At 40.1% G+C, this 21,970-nt stretch overlaps 1 protein-coding gene across 1 annotated transcript in view; it reads left to right on the forward strand.

The window, feature by feature from the left end:
- The window catches only part of LOC149787365 (glucose-6-phosphate isomerase-like), a 62,347-nt gene extending 42,392 nt beyond the window's left edge, over positions 1-19,955 (forward strand). Inside the window, exon 17 of the mRNA XM_089977941.1 lies at positions 16,604-19,955. Within this exon, the coding sequence (XP_089834067.1) occupies positions 16,604-16,727 (124 nt within the window). The 3' untranslated portion in view covers positions 16,728-19,955. The remainder of the gene's footprint in view (positions 1-16,603) is intronic.
- The last annotated feature ends 2,015 nt before the right edge of the window (positions 19,956-21,970 follow it).

A 21,970-nucleotide genomic window follows, 5' to 3' on the forward strand; every position in this document is an offset into this window, starting at 1 on the left:
TTTTATGAGTGTAAAATGAGTTTTTGGATGGGGACCTTCAGCCCCCTGGATCAGGGGTGTTGTCCCTCAAGACCCCATTGGAGGAGGACCACCAACAGCAGCAGGGGGGGCGAATCGGACATTTTGTCCAATCGTTATTTTGCTTAATTATTACTTCTGCACTCAGCGGATCCGGTGTAATCAGCGCTGGTAAAAAAAAAACGACGTCGGTCCATCCTACACGATGGTGACGTCATTTGGTTTAATTAACACCTTCTGCGCGTTGATCCCCAGCGTCGTCAGCGTCCGGTAAGCACATCGACGACCGCGTCGATGTCATCGCCCCCCCTGCTGCTAAGTGGTTATTTACAATGATCTTACAAACAGAGTGATCACTAACTCCTCCTCCTGTAGATCAATTAGGTTATTTGACTGATCGGTAAGTCTAAAATTAATTCTCGTTAAAAACCGATCATGGCATCGCATATAGACCGGATTAATCGGACTCTCAACGATTAAAAATCCCGGAGGGGCTGTTGGTGAAAATGAATAAAGGATATATCCCTGTTGAGCTTGATTTGATTGCTTGGTATCTACCTGGTAACTCCCTTCGATAACATCACACGCTAGATTAATCGCTATCACTGATGCAATATTTACGTTGTATGGAGCAATATGCCTACCACCATCTCCGTTATCGTGTCTGAGGATAGTTGATGGGGGGGTGTCCGCGGGTGGATTCTCAGGCCAACCTAGTATGGTTCTTATTGAACTGTTATAAATATCAACCATATACCCCGGTGTGCTTATTTCAATCGTCGACGATAACGTCGGTTCATGAACCGTAATAGCGATTTTTGATTCCTTTCCTGTGATCGATTTTATTCTGCGCTGAAATTCTTTATTGATTTGTTCTATTTGGTATGACCCAGTTGGTATTGTAACCTTATCCCAGTTTGGGGTTCCATCGGGTTTATTTGTCCGTGCAAAAACCAGCGAGTTATTAGGTTGTTGTCCGTTAAATGCGTCCGCTCGGATATTAGGCCAACTGTGATATACTCGCAATTTTGCCAGCGCTATTTCCTTCACTGGAACCGGCGATGGGAAGTTCACACTGAATTCGGGTTTCGTTGACGTTATCGATATCATACTTGTTTGTACCGGAGTGGTGTTCTCCGCGATCCGCTGAAGTAATTGAAACCCTTCGGGGTTCAGCGACATTATTATTATTCGTTGTCTTTAGTGTCTAATTTCAACAACCAGGTGGTTCCGGCTTCCAGTTGAAAATCCTCGATTTTTGACATCGCGGAGCTATACAACTGGACCATCGTGGAGAATTCAACATCGGATACGAACAAATTATCAATTGACAACGAGATCAACCCGGATAATTTCGAGTACGCGTCGGATACTATTTGATGTTTTACTGTATACTCGTTGAGTTTTTTCTGAAAACACGATGATATCTTCTTAGTGATTGCGTTGGCGACTCCAGCAACTGTTGTCATCGCGGAGACAGCGATTGGAACAGCGATCGGGGCTATCGTGGTCATCGTGGATAAAATAACACCGGCGCCAGCTACTATACCCGATACCGAGTACACGACCGCGTCGATGGCGGTTATTTTTCTGCGGTATTTTTTTATTTTTATACGGTATTGTTCGGAAAGCGTTTTCAAATTCGCGGATAATTCTTTTGCGGTATCGAATCGATATTGATGTGACGTCGGTGATACCTCTGATTCAATTTCCTTGGTGGTCATTTTTATTTTAAAAGAGCTAGTGTTTTTAATTACTTAGATTCGCTACAAATTCCACATACCATGTGATGTTTGCCCCGGCTAGATTTCTATCAACGGCATAAATTGTAAACAGTTCAGTTGCGTTCTTGTCTATAATTGTTGATATTGTATTGTTAAACCCGGATGAACTCGACGATAATATATTAAACTGCATCATTGAAACCAGTGTCAGTCGATAAATACCCTTAACAGTTGCGGTGATATTTACTGTATTCTGTGTAGGAGTCCAATCGAATGATCCATGCCGAATTGTGTATACTGTGTTGATGATGTTCTCATGAGGGGTTTTTATTTTTTCGAGTTGCTCTGCTACTCTCGGTAGCCCGTCTTTAATCGCTTCAACATCAGTTCTGATTATTCCTACTTCCCGCCAATGCGCGTCTATATTATTCTTGTTCGCTGCAACATTAGTTTTGATTGTTTCTATTTCCCGTGTATTCTCGGTTATACTTTTTTTGTTCGCTGCAACATCAAGTTTGATTGTTTCTATTTCATATGTATGCACGTCTATGCCTTTTTTGTTCGCTGCAACATCAGTTTTAATTAATCCTATTCCCCGCCAATACGCGTCTACATTTTTTTTGTTCGCTTCAATATCAGTTTTGATTGTTCCTATTTCCTGTGTATGCGCGTCCGCACTCTTTTTGTTCGCTTCAATATCAGTTTTGATTATTCCTATTTCCTGTGTATGCGCGTCCATATTATTTATGATCGTCGTAACATCAGTTTTGATTGTTTCTATTTTCCGTCCATGCGAGTCTACATTATTTATGATCGTTGCAACATTAGCGCCGATTATTTCTATTTCCCGTTCATGCGCGTCTACACTCCTTTTGTTTGTTGCAACATCAGTTTTGATTGTTTTTATTTCCTGTCCATACGCAGTGATATCATTTATAGTTATTGTAATCTCATCCGGCTTGGTATTTTTTTTACCAAAGAATTTATCAAAGTTGTCATCGATCCTGTTAACATTTTTTCGCAACGGGGGTAAATTGGCCGACATCGCCGTAAGTTCCGAAATAGCATTTTTTATTATTACAAGATTTGGTTCGTCTGCCGTCGAGGGTCCCCGAAAAAAACTATCGACAATGTGTCGCACATCGTCGAAATGCGTTAGCGTCAACACGATCCGTTCTTCATATAATTTAATTTCACTACGTAAACCCTTTAACGAATTTGACATGGTTATATAATTGTCGCCAAGTGTACTTATTTTTCCATTTATCGTCAAGATGGATTCACCCGGTTTGAGTCATCCGTCGCTGGTATACAGCGCGATAGTGTCCTCGGCGGTATCACGCTGTCGTATTAAAACGTCATCCAGCGACACATTACTGGATTTCAATTTACCCTGGCGGTCTTGAAATACAACTATTTCATCTGGGTCAACACTGGTTAAGTTCAACGTATCAGCGATTTCATCCTCAATTAGTTTTTTTATGTCATCGGTGGCGGGCGTTTCCGGGGGTTTTTTCAGCGCCGAAACCGGTCGTCCCCAGATATCAATCATTATTATTGTAAATGTTATTCTCTAAAATCCGTTGAGCTTCTACGACCCCACTAGTGTATTCGTTTACAACCACATGAGGTGGTTTCCGCGATGATGAAATCGCCGCAAGTACGTTTAATACCTCACGGCCACATATCGGTGGGTCACTTAATTGCTGTGTTGGCAGCGTGGAATAAAAAACCCGGGCTGAACACGCCCGGGCTGAACACGCCCGGATATACCGCATGAACTCTTTCGGCGGGGCTAACCCGTATGAATCAAAATAGACGATTGCACGTGGATCAATCGCGTATGCAACCCAATGAGTCCCCGCTCCGGAGGACCCATCGAGGTTAATTATGCCTGTTTCAGTATTCCTTGGGGCCGCCGGTAATTGATCCCTCATAAAAACACCTCTGAAGTTTTTTATCGCTAACGCGTTTGCGGCGTCTATTAAATCAAAATTAGACATTGGAATCATAGACTCAGGAGTCATTGACTCCCGAGTCAATAAACGGTTCCCGGTAGTCTTAGACCCTTTCCCGAATACCATGAATACGGGGTCCCCGGTAGTCTTAGACCCTTTCCGGCCACGGGTCGTTTTTTTTTGTAGCCTTTCCCGGTTGCCTTCTTTAATGCCATTCCCGCCGCGGTACCAACGGCCCCCAACGCAGCCGCCTTAGCCACTGCTGGTGCGGCCGCGGCAATCAACGCTGGAATCGCAGCTAACAGCGGAAATATCCCACCGGTCTTTTCCATGTTTTTAATCGCTGCGGCTGAAAAATCTATTTGAACACCCTTTTTATTCTTCATCGCATTATTGAAATGTTTTATTTGACGCGCCGTCAACGATATCTTATGATTACCGCCCGCCATCTGCGACGGCTTCAGCGTTATTGTGGTTCCGCATTGTTTAGCCGACTTTGATCGTAATTTCTTGACTTGACCATCAGTCAACTCTACACTGACGACACTATACGACATTTTATTGTAAACGCGTTTGTGTTTTCAATTACATGTTTTCCACTGGTGCATCAATGATTCTCATTCGTCCACCAACGCCTTCCAACAGCATTGATTTATCGCTGAGAATGACAGCAACCGCTCTATAATTAACATTACCCGGGGCTATATGAGCTCGGAAGTGTATATCAACGACGGATTGTCTCGTTAAATCAAGATGTTCCAGCGAAAAATAATAAATCGGATACAGTTTTTTAAAATCAAGTTGTGATATTTGCAAACCAGTGTCGACGTTTTGATCACGACCCATATATGACAGCAATCGATGATACACACGTGCGATATGGTTGTCACCGTAATTAAGCTGTATATCCTCGGATGGTTCCTGTTGTCCGTTTATTCTCAGCGAAACATCCCTGACTCCTAATTGATCAAATATCATATGGCTGTGTTCTTGATTACCCAATCGATTCCTATTCTGTAGCGCTATGAATATATGACGCGGGGCTGAAACACCCTGTTTTGATGCTAGGTGCCATGTAAACGTATCGGCGACGTTATCCTCTTTAGCATCAGTTGTTACCGCTAGCCAACTCAACAGCGATTTCCCTCCCTGTTCCATAAATGCTAACAATCGTGCTTCCGTGGTAACTGATGGAGTCAGCACCGGCATCCACAATGCCATTTTAGTTAAAATGACTTTACCGGCAATGACGCCAGCAGCACGCCATATTGCATTGTTATCATCGCCCCTTCGCGTCAGCGCGATTGTATGCTTAGCTCCATAGATAACCTTCCTGACATTTCTGCAGAATCCAAATATGTGATGGAGTGGAATCGCGCATGAAAACTTTCGGCGTGGTCCTTGCAACATTCCTACTCGTGTTGCAAATCCTAGATTAAAATTATCGTTAGTACTTTTTATAACAGTGAAATTAGCGCCTGGTCTTGCTCTGCGGTCTGGGTTATTTGCTTCAGCCTGTGGGTTAGTTGCGGTATCTTCTTCCACCAGCACGTTGATGTACTGAAGATGGTCAGCGTTATCGGTGGAGTCCTTCGCAAACATCATAGATGGGCCCGCCGATCTTGTATAATCATCCGAGTATCTCGCCAACCCAATTATCGTCGTTGCAACATCAACCTCGCGTTCTATTGATTCAATTTCTCGCCCGTCAATAAGATATCTGGCGCTCTCAAATAACGCCATGATACCGTTGTTGACGAAGCCAACTCGAACACGATGGTCATCTGCGTATGGTGCATTATCGGCGGCATTTGTCACGAGTTCTCCCTCGATTTCGATAAACGCTTCACACGGCAAAAAATATTTACTGGTATCTTGGACTTGAAGTTCAATTCGCGATCGTAGGTCAGGTTGCGCTGCATAATAAGAATAATATTGATAATCGCGGACAGAATCATCCCTGTGCACTGGGGCGTCCATATCAAACGCGGGGTCAGCGGTTCGCGCAAACATTTTATTATTTATCATGTTGATGTTTTCAATTGCGATTTTTTCGTCGTAAATTCTTTGAATTTAAACCACTCCCCGCTATCGCGTTCATGAGCGCGTTGGTTGCCGCATCGGCGGATGGCGAAGTCGCCAACGACTGAGTCGTCGCCAACGACTCTAATTTTTCTTCCACGGCGTTATTTATTACTTTACTGACATTTACAGGCATCACTGTCGTTGATGGCATTACCGGTGGTTTCTGTTTTTTTCTCTTAGATTTCACCAATGACATTAGTTTGTCCCGCGCGGCAGAAAACGCCCTTCCGGCAACATCTCCAATGGCACTAATACCCTTATCACGAATAACATCAATAGCCTTCATTCCTAATTGTTTGGCTAACGGCGCTACTTTTGGAGCCATTCTTGTAAATAACCCCGCAATGGTGCTACCGAGACCATCTCCATAGTACGCGCGGTAAACAGGCAATCGCGAGTTTACCACGTAGACGAGTACTGGTTTATCATGGTTGTAGTGTATGATCATCCTTATTAAAAACACCAGTTTTCCAATTAATCATCCACGAGTTCGTCTATGAGCGTTCGATATGCATTAATGTCCATAATACCGCCTGCAAATAACCGCTTGCAAATATCAGCGGCCTCATTGATTATTTCCGTAGAGTTATTTCCGGCTCGTTTTCCTCCAATTAGTACCTCTAGCCGTGATATATCACTGAGAACACTATTAGGGCAGGTAACGCCGTAGGATTCTTTACCAACAGGGTATCCTTTTCCTTTTTTTGGTGTTATACTCTTAACTTCCTTGTGGAATGCGTCGTAATCGGATTTACTACGATGTGGTAATGCATCTTTATGTTTACTTGCTAAATACACTATTCTTGCCCAGTCCTTTAACGACTTTATATTTTTCTCGTAACCGCTATTGATATGCTTCTTATCTCGTATGCTCTTAGCAAAATTGTTGGCAGTAAAATTAATTAATTCTTCCCTGTTGCTGAAGCCTCTAATTTGATCTATTGTGCTCTTCTTGAGTACAATACGGGGTATATTCCCCTCTTTTTCTTCCGGTATTTCTTCTTCCGGTATTTCTTCGGGTATTTCTTCTTCTGGTTCTCTTGCGGTGGCGCCTAGTTCTTCTTCATCGGCCATTGTAACATAGGGTTCTTGTGGTTCGGTTATAGCGAGTGGTGGTGGCCTCCGTGTTGTAGCAGCCGCTATTTTTGCAGGGAGTGTTTCTAAAGACCTTTTTGTTTGTTTTGTCTCTGCCGCTATCTTTTCAAGCGCACCAAGAACGGGTACAGTTGCCGCCGTAACATCCTTAGTCGCTTTAGTTACCGGGGCAAATAACTGTTCACTTCCAACAGCAAAATCAGTTTGCATTTGTTGTCGCGTTTGAAGTTTCTCTTTCACTCTATCTCGTAACGGTATAAACTTTTTAAGCGCCGCTAGCCGCTCTCTGGCTAGCCGAGTAGTAAGTGATTCACCTACCATTATTGTAAATTGATCCGCAATTTTCTAATTTTCCGCCGAGTGTACCATCGGGGGTTCCACGGAGTTTTCGTCTATAATTCTTCTAATGTTTTTGATCTTGCTAGAAATCTCCCGGCGTCGTTCATAAACACGTCCGAGTTTTTTTCGTATTATTTCAACGGCAGTAAATAGTCCAATGAATGCATTTGCGTCATTGTGGTACAAGTTTTCATTAATCGTATGTTGCAATCGTTTTATAAAAAAGTACTCGCGGGCCAGGGTAAAACGCCCCCGTTTCGACTGTTCGTTAATAATCTCATAATCGGATAATATTTTTTCACTGTCGAGACCATCAGATAATTCAATTCCTTGATTTTTTAATTTTGAAATCTCGGCTAATATATTATTGATGTCTTCGATATTCATTATTCTTATAAAACATCTTATTTCTAATATCAAAAATTTTAATAAAATTTAAGTTAAAATTTAATAAAATTATTGGGGTCATTTTTGACCCCGTTTTTTGTATGGACAGTACAATGCCGTAAATCTCCACTCGAGTGTTGTGGCAGATTACAGGCATACATGGACAGTACAATGCCGTAAATCTCCACTCGAGTGTTGTGGCAGATTACAGGCATACATGGACAGTACAATGCCGTAAATCTCCACTCGAGTGTTGTGGCAGATTACAGGCATACACATATACTTAATTAAGGACATTCACATCTTGGAACCCTAAACATACATCTCCGGGAGGGAGGCCTAGGGTGACAAACGTCATCGTAGACCTCCCAGAAGATATGCTTAGGGACATCACTACATGTACTTAATTAAGGATGAAATGATTGATGGATGATGGGACGGCACAAGACAGCACAAACATAAAACGGCGGGGCGGAACTCTATGGTCAATTCAACCAATCAAAAGCAACCCAATTAAATTAACCCGGTTGCATGATTGTGAACAAAAGACAACCACACGCCCGGGTCAAGAGCGTGGGTTAGTTTTGATTAGTTGAATTGGCTTTCGAAAGCCCCAGGCTTATAACGAGTCATCTTGTATATAAAGTGACTAATACAGCGGCGTCAGTCACAAGGTGTGTGTTAATTTGAATTCCCTTGAATCGTTAAACCCTTAAATACTTATTAATGGTGTTTCACGGCATTTAAATGAAACCAAATACTCAAATAAAACATTAAAAAAAAGAATACAGCTGTTAGATAACAGTGTGTATTTCATTAGTTTTCATCGTAAAATGATTAATTAATCGCAACATTAATTGGACTTCAAGGGACATAACTCTTGTCATGAGACGCTATCACAAAACGAGTTATCTCCCTTTGATGTTATATATGAAAATCGAATTCTGTGACCCGTCTTTTTTGAGATCGCTGTTTTAGTTATATTCTCCGCAACATCTCGAACTGATTTACTACAAATATCGAAGTATTTACCAGCCGCATTCATAGAGCGAAATATTTTTTCTTCGTGCGTTATTGTATCAAATGACTTTACGGGTTTTGCCTTTCTCGTCCCTCCTGTTTTTCCAAATTTGGAATTTTGACTCGGTGTAACAGCTCTTAGATTACACAGTCTGTTATTTTGAGGACATCCATCAATGTGATCAATAACGAGACCGTCGTTGATCAGTCCGTTAAACGCTTCATACACCATCCTGTGAACATAATACTTCTTCTTTCCGGCACCAAATTGCAAATACCCGTGATTATTTTTCCATCCAACCGGCTTCTTCAGTCTACAATTTCTAACAATACCGTCGCGAGATGCCTCGTAATTAACGAGCACAGGATGCGGCTGAAATTCTTGGTCCATTTGTATAATAATACTACTTGTCTAATTCATTATTTGGTTTATTTATAAACCTTTCAATGTAGTCTTGGGGGGTTTTGATGACGAAGTCGGCGGTGGGGTCAATGACGGCGTTTTTAATTCGTTTGTCATAATAGCGTTTTAACTCTCTGTATCGCTTTCCGCCACAATTAATACACAACTGTGATTTTCCTCTTACACCAACGTGGCAAACCAAGCACGGGAGGGGGCCAAGAGAACCATTACGAACGCTTTGTAAATGATACCCGCAGAATTCACCTCTACATGATTTATTGCACGGGGTTATCGACCCAATCATCAACCATTTGCATTTGTTCATTATACTATATTCTTTTATTTAAATACTTGTTTTAATTATATGGATGAGTTTGAGAGATTAGCAGTAATTAAGCCCTGGAAAAATATTAAGTTCAATCTTGATAGAGTCCTCAAGGACACACCAAAAGCGTTAATAAACGATAAAACCCTGTTGAGTAAAATACGCGATTGTATCAATGAATTCAAACGTGATGGTGCATCTCATAGTTGGTCAACATTTCGAATTGATGGTGTTGTTGATGCTACCATGAACGACAACCGCGCAGCAATGATAATATCACAACTTGACGGTAAAAAGTATTTCTTCAGAGTAAAATTTATTGTCCGGGTGGAATCAGGCGATTGGATCATACGTGATAAATTTGAACCAGTTTTCAGCGACAAGAAAACAGTCACTGTCAGCCGCGACTCCAAGCCGGGGTTGTTAACCGGAATTGACAGACCATACTATGAACGAGCGTATCCTGAAACAGCAGTTGTTTATGGAATATACCCGTTAAATAAGAAACCTGATATCGGAAAACTGAAACCGATGAAACAGTCAACGGGGATAAATTGTGTAGCAGAACGAATAATAGAGCATTTTACAAATGCATGTCGAGGAAACAAATTGACTGATTTACGACGTAGCAAAATCAACCAGTGGGAACTAACCGTAAAAGAGCGTGGAGCGACCATCAGCGACATAGCGAGATTAGAAACGTCGTTGAGATTTCCAATAACCGTTACAACGATAACCGGTGAAGTATTATACGAATCGAAGTATAAATCGAAGGGAGCCCCAATCAAAATTATTGATCATAACGAACACGCATGGACGCCCGCGATCACAATATTTCCACGGGATAGAACAGTAAAGTATATACCCGAAGAATTCCTGGGAGAACAATTCTCCAGGGATGGTTTTCTCGCGGAGAGGAAACTATTTGATGCTATTGCCTACTTGTGTAAAAACGACCCTGTATCAGTGTGGTTACTTCGCAGCGCTGAAAACAATGCGGATACCTTTGATCAGTTTGTAAGACCAAACGGCGAATTATATCGCACTGAAGCATTTCACAACAGGATGAAAAAAACCGCCATGGAATTTGAAGAGCATGATGAACAACTGCTAACAAATTGTTTTACGATTCCATCGGTTGTAGCTCATGTTGCAGCAAGGAAAAATGCGTGGAGACCAACGCGCAAGGAATTTCTACCGGATGTACAATCCAGTTGTTTGGAATACTATCACGGTGGACTATGGAACACTGAATACAACCGCGACGCTATGATCTCGGTTGATATGGTTGCCTGTTATCCAGCGAGTTTTCTCGGGTATGGATCCGCCGCTGAGTACTTTAGACGATTTGGACACCCCAGTCATGAAATGACTCGTGTTGCTATTAATGGACCACTGCCTGATTTTGATTTAACCGGATTCGCTCGCATAGTATCATTTGAATTCGCGGCAGGACTCCATCGCTGTTGCTATATTTGGATCGGTAGACACATGGCTGAAAAGAAGTGGTTGCCAATAGCGCTGCTACGGTATATGATTGATTGTAGCATGCTAGTTTCGTTGATTGTCAGTGACGCAATTATATCATACCGGGCACAGACTGAAGTCTGGTTACCAGAACCAGAGCGTCTAGATAGCATAATTGACGAGTCCAGAAAAAACATTGATGCCGACGAGGAATATATCATCGAATGGTCTAGGAGGATATTCAACCAACGAAACCGCGAGGCAAAAGATCTCGATAGAAGAATAATTGGTAAGTTCACACAAGGTGGAAAAAACCACGACTACAAACGATATTGCTCACGGCTGATTATAGATGACGCAGAATATGATTTCGTAATCAAGGACGCAGTGGCAAAAAATAGATACGTGAACTGCAAAACAGCTTTCTTGTCCAATGGAACGAGGTTGGGTACAGTTGTTACCTACAGCGACGGAGACAGCCCGGCGTATCCACATTTGAGGGCGTCTATGCTGGGTTATGCCGCTATCAATTTATTCTCGATGATAAATAGATTCCCCGATACCGCGGTTAGAGTAGCCGTTGATTCGTTTTATGTTGACGTAGCGTATAAGGAAAACGTAGCCGAGTTTACTAGTCCGGACGAGAGTTGGGGTACATGGAGAATTAAAAATGAAATACGACGCGATTATTCCCCGTCAGCAGATGTCACCGTTGAGAACAACTACTTACGCGGTGATAAATTGTCAGAATGGTCTAATGCACCATCGTGTTCTGATCCAATTTGTAGACACAAAACAGTTTATTTAAGCGGCTGTGGCGGGTCAGGAAAGACGACTCGGGCAATTGAATTATTTCGTACGCGGGCAAGTATAATCGTGCTTACACCGACCCATAGACTAGCGCGAGAGATAAAACAACGAAATGTTGACGCCGTTACTTATCACAGCTTTTTTCGATACAGCGGCGGTGAGTGGACTCCTGATCGAATGGGTGAAAAATTTATTCCCGACATTATCATCTGGGACGAAATATGTACTGTTTCGTTAGATACTTTACAAATGTTTCTTGATTGGTTGCTGCGCGCGAATACAGCGGTGATCATGTGTGGCGACCATGGCCAACCACCACCATTTGTCGGCGAGGGTCCACATGATTGGTTAAGGGGTTTTGTGGACTATTATGAAGAAACCGATACTGATTATCGAGCACTTGATGAACAACTGCGCGAGGTTAAAAAACTAATCAGATTACAGCCGGATAAAATTCAATGTGAAATAATTCGCGAGGTGATTCCGGAAACGCCGTTAAATGAATTCTGGGAAACATGGAGACCAAACGATTTGATTGTAGCGAGTAGAAAGGTAGTCAGAGACACACTTCAGCGGAGGTTGTTTACGTTGCATAAGGAAAAGTTTCCAACGCGCCCAGTGCCGTTATGTTATAGACCCGCGGACACACGGCGGCAAAACATTGAAGTTGAAATCCCGGCCCCGACAGCGTCAGGGACAAAAAAACAAATTCTCGTGCTGAATGATATCGTGCTCGTTGATATCAGCGTCGTCGAGGACGCGCTACGTGCTGATAAATCCCCGTGGACGTTAGGATACGCAACAACAATACATTCCTCGCAGGGACTAACCATCACGGACACCATTGTTTGGATGGTTGATAATCGCATCGAATGGTCAAATCTAGTCTATCTTGCAGTATCCCAAGTACGGAGAATAAATCAGCTTCGAAGAATTGTTGTTGACGAAGTCAGTGACGGAGTCACCAACGACAACGACATTATCGATGCAAGCGTCATTGATAGAAAACTCTCGGGTTACCGCCAACAGGATAAAAAAAAACAGCGGCGTTTTGATATTGATGCCGAATTAATAATTGCGTTACGACAACAACAGAATAATCACTGCGCGAGTTGTAATTGTGTAATGCGCTGGCGTTATTCGGATAAAGACGCTCGCCAATTTACCGTGGACAGAATCGATAACAGTCTCGGTCATGTTAAAAACAATGTGAGGTTGACATGTCTTGAGTGCAATAGACGCAACGGCGCTAGTTAAGACCACGCGGGGGTAATTGAGTATCGTCAGGTATCACTTGTAGTTGCTCGCGTGTAAATCCGCGCTGAGGAGCAGTTGAATCCAGTCTGTAGATCGGTGGTCTACCAGTTGATCGTGTTATCGTTGATATGTTATGTGTGGTAACACTCCAAATAGGATCAGTAGCTCTTTTTTTACCGCCTTCAAGCTCTCCTGGTTCATATAGATATCTAACAGTGACATCGCCAAGAATCGGCTTGGAAACGCTATTTATTTTTGATTTTCCGGGTATATACTCGTATTTAATCGCGTCGCTGGGCTTCATGTTGATTGCTCGGGTAATCTCGTTATTTAACGCTGCAATTACGCCTGGCAACCTTTTGACCCATTCACGAGATCGTTTTTCTTGGATGAATTCCTTCGCGTATTGATATCCAAATAACCGTTCAGCAAGAGTCCGATTGAATCGTTCAACAATTGCCTGATCACGATGTAGCGCAGTATGACCTCGTCGTATCACGACGCTATGATGTTTCAGCGTTGATAAAACAGCGCCGCGAAATTCACTACCGGGATCAACTTGTAATAGATTTGGCCAGCGCAGAGGACCTCTTTGATAAATTCTTTCAAACGCAGCGGCTACTTCAGTTGCTGACTTTGTTTTTAACGGCTCCGCTTGTTTGTATCGACTCGCAACATCAACTACGGTTAGCGCGTATTTGTAACCGTTGTCATGCGGCAAAAATAGTATATCAGCCTGATGAACCTCATTAGGTACGCTGACATCAATGCGCGAGAAGTTGATTTGTTTAGGCGGTGGTAGATAAATTTGCCATATAGCCTGTTTGGATAACCAATTAGCCGCAGTGGCCTTTGTTACCTTTGCAGCGCTTGCAAGCTTACCAATTGCGGCCTTCCCCTTCCAGTATCCTCTCGGAGAATAATAGATGGATTCCATGTTGTTATTAATTACCAGCGCCCACCATTAATTTACCTTTCATAGCCGATTTTACCAACCATGAGGCCAATTTTTCTTTGACGGATTTATCGGGAATAGCATTTAACGCGTGAATTAATTTTACGTCCGCGATATGACGCTGTTGCAGATCGCTACTTTTGTAAGCAACATCATGAGCATGACACGCCTTATCGATAGCGTTTATTGGATACTCACCGGGTTTGGGCTGATTTTGATCATCGAGTCTAATATCTAATCGTGTTCCGGGGCCACAGTAGCTATATCCTGGGAGGTGCTTTTCTCCTGGATACTTTGCCCACGGTGTTCCGGGGAGTTTTGCCAATTTGGCTGCGATGTCACCTCCTCGCTTTTTTTTAAAACATCTCCTGGTCTAATAGAAATAAATCTAAATTTCTTTGTACCGCATTGTACACACTTACCAGTAAGCGCCGGTCTGTTATTTCTTGTTGTAGCGGTTGTCATATCATTTGTGCCAGTACGTACTCTACACTTCACACAATATAGATCCATAATTTATGTATAGAAATATGAATATAATTGATTTTTCGGCGACTAAAACAAGAGAACCAGTTAAGCATGTTGCAGCGTTACCAAACTCGATCCGGATGATTATCATCGGACCATCTGGATCCGGCAAGACGCAATTGTTACTTAATTTAATAATGAGATGGATGAAGTGGGATAAGTTGTATTTAATCGCCCCTAGCGTAGATGATCAACGATGCTACGAGGTGTTGAAAGATTTCAACGAGAATGCATCAGCGATCGCTAAAAAAAATGTCATCGAGTTTATTACAGATATCAATGATGCACCGAGTATTGATGATATTGATGGCGACGTTAACAATCTAGTCGTGTACGATGATGTTATGTTAGACAATCAAAAAAACCCAGCTAGGATATTTTCCAGAGGCAGGCATAAAAACACTGACGTGATATATGTCACTCAACGATACACTCAGATTCCAAAAGTAATTAGAGACAACTGTAATATTCTTGCTGTGTTCAACGGCGTTGATACACACACGCTACGAAATATTTGGCAGACATGGTGCGGCGGTGACATGGACTTTAATGTTTTTCGAAACTTTTTTAGTCATGCTCAGTCGACCCCACATGGATTTGTAACGATAAATTTACATGATCCTCGGACACGATATCGTATCGGACTTGACCAAATATTCGGTTGAATTGTAAATAATTTTCATTGTAAATAACCACTTAGCAGCAGGGGGGGCGATGACATCGACGCGGTCGTCGATGTGCTTACCGGACGCTGACGACGCTGGGGATCGACGCGCAGAAGGTGTTAATTAAACCAAATGACGTCACCATCGTGTAGGATGGACCGACGTCGTTTTTTTTTTACCAGCGCTGATTACACCGGATCCGCTGAGTGCAGAAGTAATAATTAAGCAAAATAACGATTGGACAAAATGTCCGATTCGCCCCCCCTGCTGCTCCAACCCCCAACCCCCTTAAAATTTTTTCAGCTTTTTTTGTGGAAGACCAAAATCATGTCTCTGAATCAGATGAGTGATCTCCATCCTGCTTGGGCCTCCTGTTTGAAGTAATTCTATGAAGCTTGGTAAATTTAAAGGGTTATTGCCTTAAGATTACACAAATTATGACAAATCACTGTGCTGCAATTTTGTAAGAGTTAGTGCCCTTTTGCACTGCCAGCTGTATCTAGTCTATGACAGAATCTTTCTTTTCAACCCAACTGGTTTCCCAGTTTTCTGATGGATTGTTGTGAAACTTTTTATTTACAGTTCTTACACGCTTAAGATGCACACATTGACAAATCTTTTTGCTTCTAAGATTTCTCAGGGGTGGGAGGTGTTGACTTGCAGCAGGATTCAGGAAATCAAAAACTTTGTGAACCCAACTTATCACAGAATTTTTTAATGGACCTTGGTGGAATTGGCCATTCTCAGAAGATGCACACTTGGACCGATCATTGTACAGCATTGGAAGAGTTATTGCCCCTTTTGGACTTGTGAAGTTACAGCAAGATGTAATATATTACATAATTTAATCAACATTAGTAATAATGCAGGTTAGATAAACTATTGCAGTTATTGGTGGATTTTGCTGTTAAAGCTGGTATATTTAATGCTTAGCATCTAAAGGTAATCACTAAACAAAAATTATTTTTGTACTAGTTTCTGCCTTTATTGATTTACTGCTTTTTGAAATATGAGATTTTTTTGTCACTTCAGTTAGTATGCAGTTGCTGATGGATTTCAGCAGTTGGTTGTAACATCCTGGTCATCTTTTGAAGATCTCAACAATGACCAATCATGATGCTTCCAAGATTGTCAGAATTGTTGCCCTTTTTTATGCGGGAATGGTACTTTAGGCTCATCTCCAGCTTTGGTGTATGGGCTACATGCCCAGGAGGTGGTGATATGTTTATGTGAACACATGTTTACTATTGCTCTAGTTCATATATCAATTGGAACCATGGGTGGTGAGTGGTCTAAGGCACTCATCTTTATAGATCATCATATGGTATGTGAGAAAATTTGCCATTAGCTTCCTGTGGCCATTGGTTCTTGGTTCTTCCTCCTTCTGGCCACCATCTATGGACTATCAAGGTCTGAAAAATTGGTGCTAAACCTAAAACAGCAACATATAGCAATGGCATATATGTTCATTCTTAGCCATTTCAAGGCTGATTGCAGTGCTCATGTGTGTGAGTATGAAAGTTCAAGTACTGTAGACATTAGATTATATCTGTTCTTGTCTTTTCAGAGTTGAGCTTGGTAAACAACTTGCAAAGGTCATTCAACCAGAACTACAAGGCAAAGAAAAAGTTGGATCGCATGACTCATCCACCAATGGTCTCATCAACTTCATCAAAGCTCACAGGCGATAGATGTATGATAAATGTAGATAATATAACTGATCCATTAATCGATACATGTTTGATTGTTCCTCTTAGTTTCTTTTGTGCGTTGTCAAAATTTGTCTTTAAGTTGTTGACTTGCAGAAGGCAAGTTGTGGTAATTCGGTGCCATTCTTAAGTTGGACACTAAATTGTTTTACATCCATTGTTGTAAATCCCTGTAAATGTAATTCTTTATACATATTGAGACTAAAGTTATGTTTTTAGGGTAATAATAGCTGTTTTTGGCAAATTGTTCTATTGTTAAAACTGAAATTTGTTTTAGGTGTGAGAGCAGAAAAATGCTTGCACTTTTTGAAAATGTGTTTCAGGGGCTTTTTGACTAGTTACATAAGTGTCATGTTATTTGTTTGCATGTTTTTTGCAAATAATAGTGGGAAAAAATTATGATATATAAGTCGAGAGCAAGCTGCATATCCAGATCTGCCATTGCATAAATTGTTAGGATTAATCAATAGAATAAACCATGATCTGCCATTGCATAATTTGTTAGGATTAATCAATAGAACAAACAACATAAACCATGATCTGCCATTGCATAATTTGTCATGACTAATCAATAGAACAAATATAAACCATGATATGCAGGTGCATTATGCAGTGGCAGATCAGGTCAATGTTGTTTGCAGTTGGACCTGCCTTATAAATGAGTATATATGTTAGGATTTATCATTGTATAATGGTGATGATTTAATATGGGATGTTTTTACAATTAAATGGTGATAATTTAATCAAGGTGTTTTTCACAATTAATTGGTTATTTTTTCTTCTCTTTTGTGGTATACAAACATGTAGAAGTAATCTCTTGATATTGGAATTTGGAGGATTGGTCCCTGCAGTGTTAGGAACTGTGCCATGAAATGGTATCTTTTTATTTTACATCACTGTATACTAACTGAAGCTACCCATTTCTCTATTGTGTATTTTCTCTGATTTTATTTTAATAACTTTCTCTTAGCTTATCTTTATGCTTCACATTTTGCATTTTAACTGATTCATACAGGGTCTGTTCTTGAAATGAAAATTACATGTTTGTCTTGGGGAGGTAGGTTCCCCTCCATTTAATGAAGACAAAAGATGAAGCTTGACAATATGATGAAGTTTTGAGCTTGTGGTTTACTTTTCAGGTGAAAAGCCATAATTGTGCATATCAGAAAAGATAATGTCTTTAATAATGTCTAGAAGTTACATGAAGGCTTTAATACACAAATAAGATACAAGATTTTGTAGACACCGGAAACTCAACTGTTTTATAATTACTGTTCATCTTTTCTGTCATTCTTGTAAAACTAAAGACTTGTACTATTAGTTTAGTTGTGTTAGGTAAATAATTAACAATCCATTTATACATAAACTTGTCTGATTTACCATATTGTTAAATACTGCCAGTATCAGTGCATACCAGATCACAGGCCTATAATTTAAAATAAATTTCTTTGTAGCCAGAGGGACTATTTGATTGAGAAATTTACTAGTCCTGACAAGTCATTACACAAGTCCTTCCCACAGACAATGGCAAATATCAATAGAGCATTATTTTGTAATAGGACAAATAAAATCCCATTTGTTCCAACCCATTTGCAGCCATGCAAATCTTGGGGATTTATGCAGCATGCTTCCTCTGGAAAGGCTAAAACTTTTTATACCATAAAGAAGCGTTAACCACCAAAGGGAAGTTACTCTTGAGACAAAGTTTTCTCAAGACACAAAGTATCACCTCAGGATATCTGAAATAGCAGTGAGACTGGTTCAGTTGTGATGATGTACTTTGTAATCATGAAAAGGAATAGTTGGTATGCATCCAGCACAAATGATTTTAGGGCTTTTCTTTCCTTTTAAAGGAACTTGATACACATGGAATTATTTGTTACCCAACAGTTGAGTATATTTTTCAAAAAAAGTTAAATGCAATAGACTTAGATAAGCACCAGTGGGCTGTACTTTATATAATCGAGAAATCTTTTGATTCAATGTAAATGACGATCAGAGTGTTTATAAAAAGCTTTTTTCTCCATCTTTCTCTCACATTCTTATGATTTCTATGATGAGGACTGCAAGTATTATTCATCTGCTAAATCGAATACAATTAATTTAACCCCAAATTTGTTTTCTCAACTTGGTAATCTGTCTGGTGCAAATGTTACTCTTATCCAGTCTGACATTTTGATGGAATATCAGTTCAGGAAAGTGAACTAAACCGTCATCTCAACAAGTCACCGTCTATGGTTTCGAAATGCACTCCCCAAAAATGGTAGGTAGAAACTAAAGAACAATGTGCATTCATTATTTTGTCATTTATTTGAAATGTTTTCAGTCCCAGGAAAGTAACATTAAAAAATCTATTTACATAAACACCTTATTCTTGTGTTATTAGATATTGATTGTGCAGTTTAGGACCATTGTCTGTGATGAAATGGCATCAAACTAACTTCACACCTTCAGTTGCCCGACAAATTCATAGAATAATGGTATTTAAAGTGGTTCAGATTCAGTCTCTGAATTGAAATTCTGCATACTACTTGACAAATAATTGACTTTGAAGAAAATAATGATTCCTGAGTAATTGATGTCATACAGTTTTTGGTCAGCAGAAATCTTTGTGGCAAATAAGCTTAAACTTGTAAAAAAAAATTGCAAACATGTTACCAAAGTGTAATCATTAACAGGGTTAGATATATTTTTAAAGGCATTGTTACCCACCAGACAAGCATACTGACAAATTTGGTGCCCAGCAGAAACATCTGGCTGTCTAGCTCAAATTCTTGAAGATAATTTTAATTTAATTACTCCCGTATTTGAATCTTTTCAATGTAGTTTTTGAAATTTGTGAAATTAGTGCAGAAAAGTATACTTTTCATGTCATTTAATGTAGAGAGCCCGTTTTACTGATTTTGCATCATGGCAGACATACTTGTAGAACATTTTCAGCAAGAAATGGTTTTCTGGCTGGGCTTCGACTTTGAATCATTTGCTTGTGCAGTCCCAGGCAATGGATTTTTCTACCCCTGAATAATAACAATGTTTGTTATACCTCGTTCAAGCATTTAAAATTCCTTGTCCTCTCCCTTTGTTGCTTCAGTTAAATGAATGAGCATGCTGCCATTTGATTTTTGTTTATATTTATTTATACAAAAATCACTATTTTGCTTGTGAGATTGTTTACTTTCTTTGATATTTAATAAAAGCACAGCTCTGTTACAGGTTTGTTCTCTTGGTCATTAACATCATGCAAATCCATCTGTTTATTTGTCATTGCATTCTGCCGACATTAGACGGTTCTGTATCCTGTTGATGATATTTGGATCACTGAGTTGAAATTCAGATGCTATATATTTTGATACCTTTGTACCAGGCAAGTACTTTTTGGAGAAGTGGACACAGTTTATGGTTGTATCACAGTTTATTTCCCTGTTCATTTGAAATCTTCCAGCACATCAAAATATTTGGCTAATGGAGGCACCAGGATGCATCCCATGAAGATGCTCCATTTAGAAGTTCTTTCACATTTTAAAACTGAAGTTAATATCGAAGATTTTGATTTTGTATTTTAAGGAATATTGTTGTTTTGTACTCCTGAAGTGGCTGTGTATAGTAATCAGTTATATTCCTGAGGTTGGGTGTTTAGTAATCCATTATACACCTGAGGTCAGGTGTTTAGTAATCCATTATACTCCTAAAGTGGTGGTAATATAGTAATCCATTATGCTGCTGAGGTTGGGTGTATATTATTCCATTATACACCTGAGGTCAGGTGTTTAGTAATCCATTATACTCCTGAGGTGGGGACATAGAGTGATCCATTATATCCCTGTCATAATTCATTATACTAATGATATCGGGGTATTTAGTATTCCATCATACTCCTGAGGGGGGAGTGTTTATTAATCACTTATACTCCTGGGGTTGTAGTGTATTGTAATCCATCTGTCCATTCTGTCCATCCTTACTTTATTTTTTACAACAAAACTATTCATTCTGTGTTTGATATATTACCAAGAAGCATTGTTAATAATGCAGATGTGTATCTTGACAGAATTTGCACCCATATATTTTTTATATAGAGTTATTGCCCTTTTTGTCTTTTTGTGCAACTTGTCCCCCGTTTTTGATGGATTTCCTTGAAACCTGGCAGATATTATGATCATGACCTGAAGATGTACATGACTACAGATCACTTTGCATCTGCAGTGCCTCTTCGAGTTCTTGCCCTTTTTGTTTTATGTGACACAGTCCCATTTGCACAACTTGTTCAGCATTTTTTCTTGAAGATTTTTATTGATTGCTGTTAAACTCAATGCATACTAAAGCCATCATCTCAAGGTATATATCTCGGCAAGAGTTGACTTACAGCTGGAGGTAATTTATGATAGAATTTTGTCACTGAAACCAGTCGTGTGGGTGTTGGTGATTACTGTGAAAACTTGATATGGTCCTCTTTATTGTATTGTTTTAAGACGAGTTCTGTATTGTTGTTACTATGGATTCATCTTCATCATGGGGTTTGAGTGCAGGGTTCGCACAGGTTTAGAAGGGTTTTATAATTTTATGCTGTTCTGGAAAACACCTGGAATTAGGTCATATGGGGTTTTGAGCTATACATAATATGCTTCATAGCCTATGAAGCAATAATAAAGAAGCAGTCTATACAAAATGTTTAATTAAACAGCTATCATATAGCTATTAAAAAGTACATATTTAGATATCTTTGGCATTCATTGAGTCTAACCCTCTGCTGCGCATGTCCAATATAATTACTGACCTCTCCCATGCGTACACCACATCTAGAAACTTGCACTCCTTTTCCGATATTCATATTCGCATTCTTTCCACTGCTAAAGTGAAGTCATACAGACGTTCTTTTGCGTACCAATGCCGAGCTAAGTGAAACAAATTGACTATTGATTTTAGACACAAGGACACTGTGATCTCGTTCAAGATTGCTCTTAAAATTCGCCTATTTCGACTACAAGAACAGACTTAAAGACGTGATAACGTTTACTTCCTTAATTATTTTTTGCATGTTTTTGTGTGTTTTTGTAATGTTGTCGTTGTATATGTTTTTATGACCGTATCTAATATTGTAAAGTACTTAGAGCTTGTAAAGATTAGGCATTGTACCAATGGCAAGTCAACATTATTGTTATGAGGTCAGTTTATGCTGATAGAGAAGAGTGCAGTATCTATGAAGCGAAATCTCCAGTACATGTACTACC

Source organism: Sinohyriopsis cumingii, chromosome 12 (genome assembly GCF_028554795.1).
Source record: "Sinohyriopsis cumingii isolate HCF-2022 chromosome 12, ASM2855479v2, whole genome shotgun sequence".
Classification (NCBI taxonomy): Eukaryota; Metazoa; Mollusca; class Bivalvia; order Unionida; family Unionidae; genus Sinohyriopsis; species Sinohyriopsis cumingii.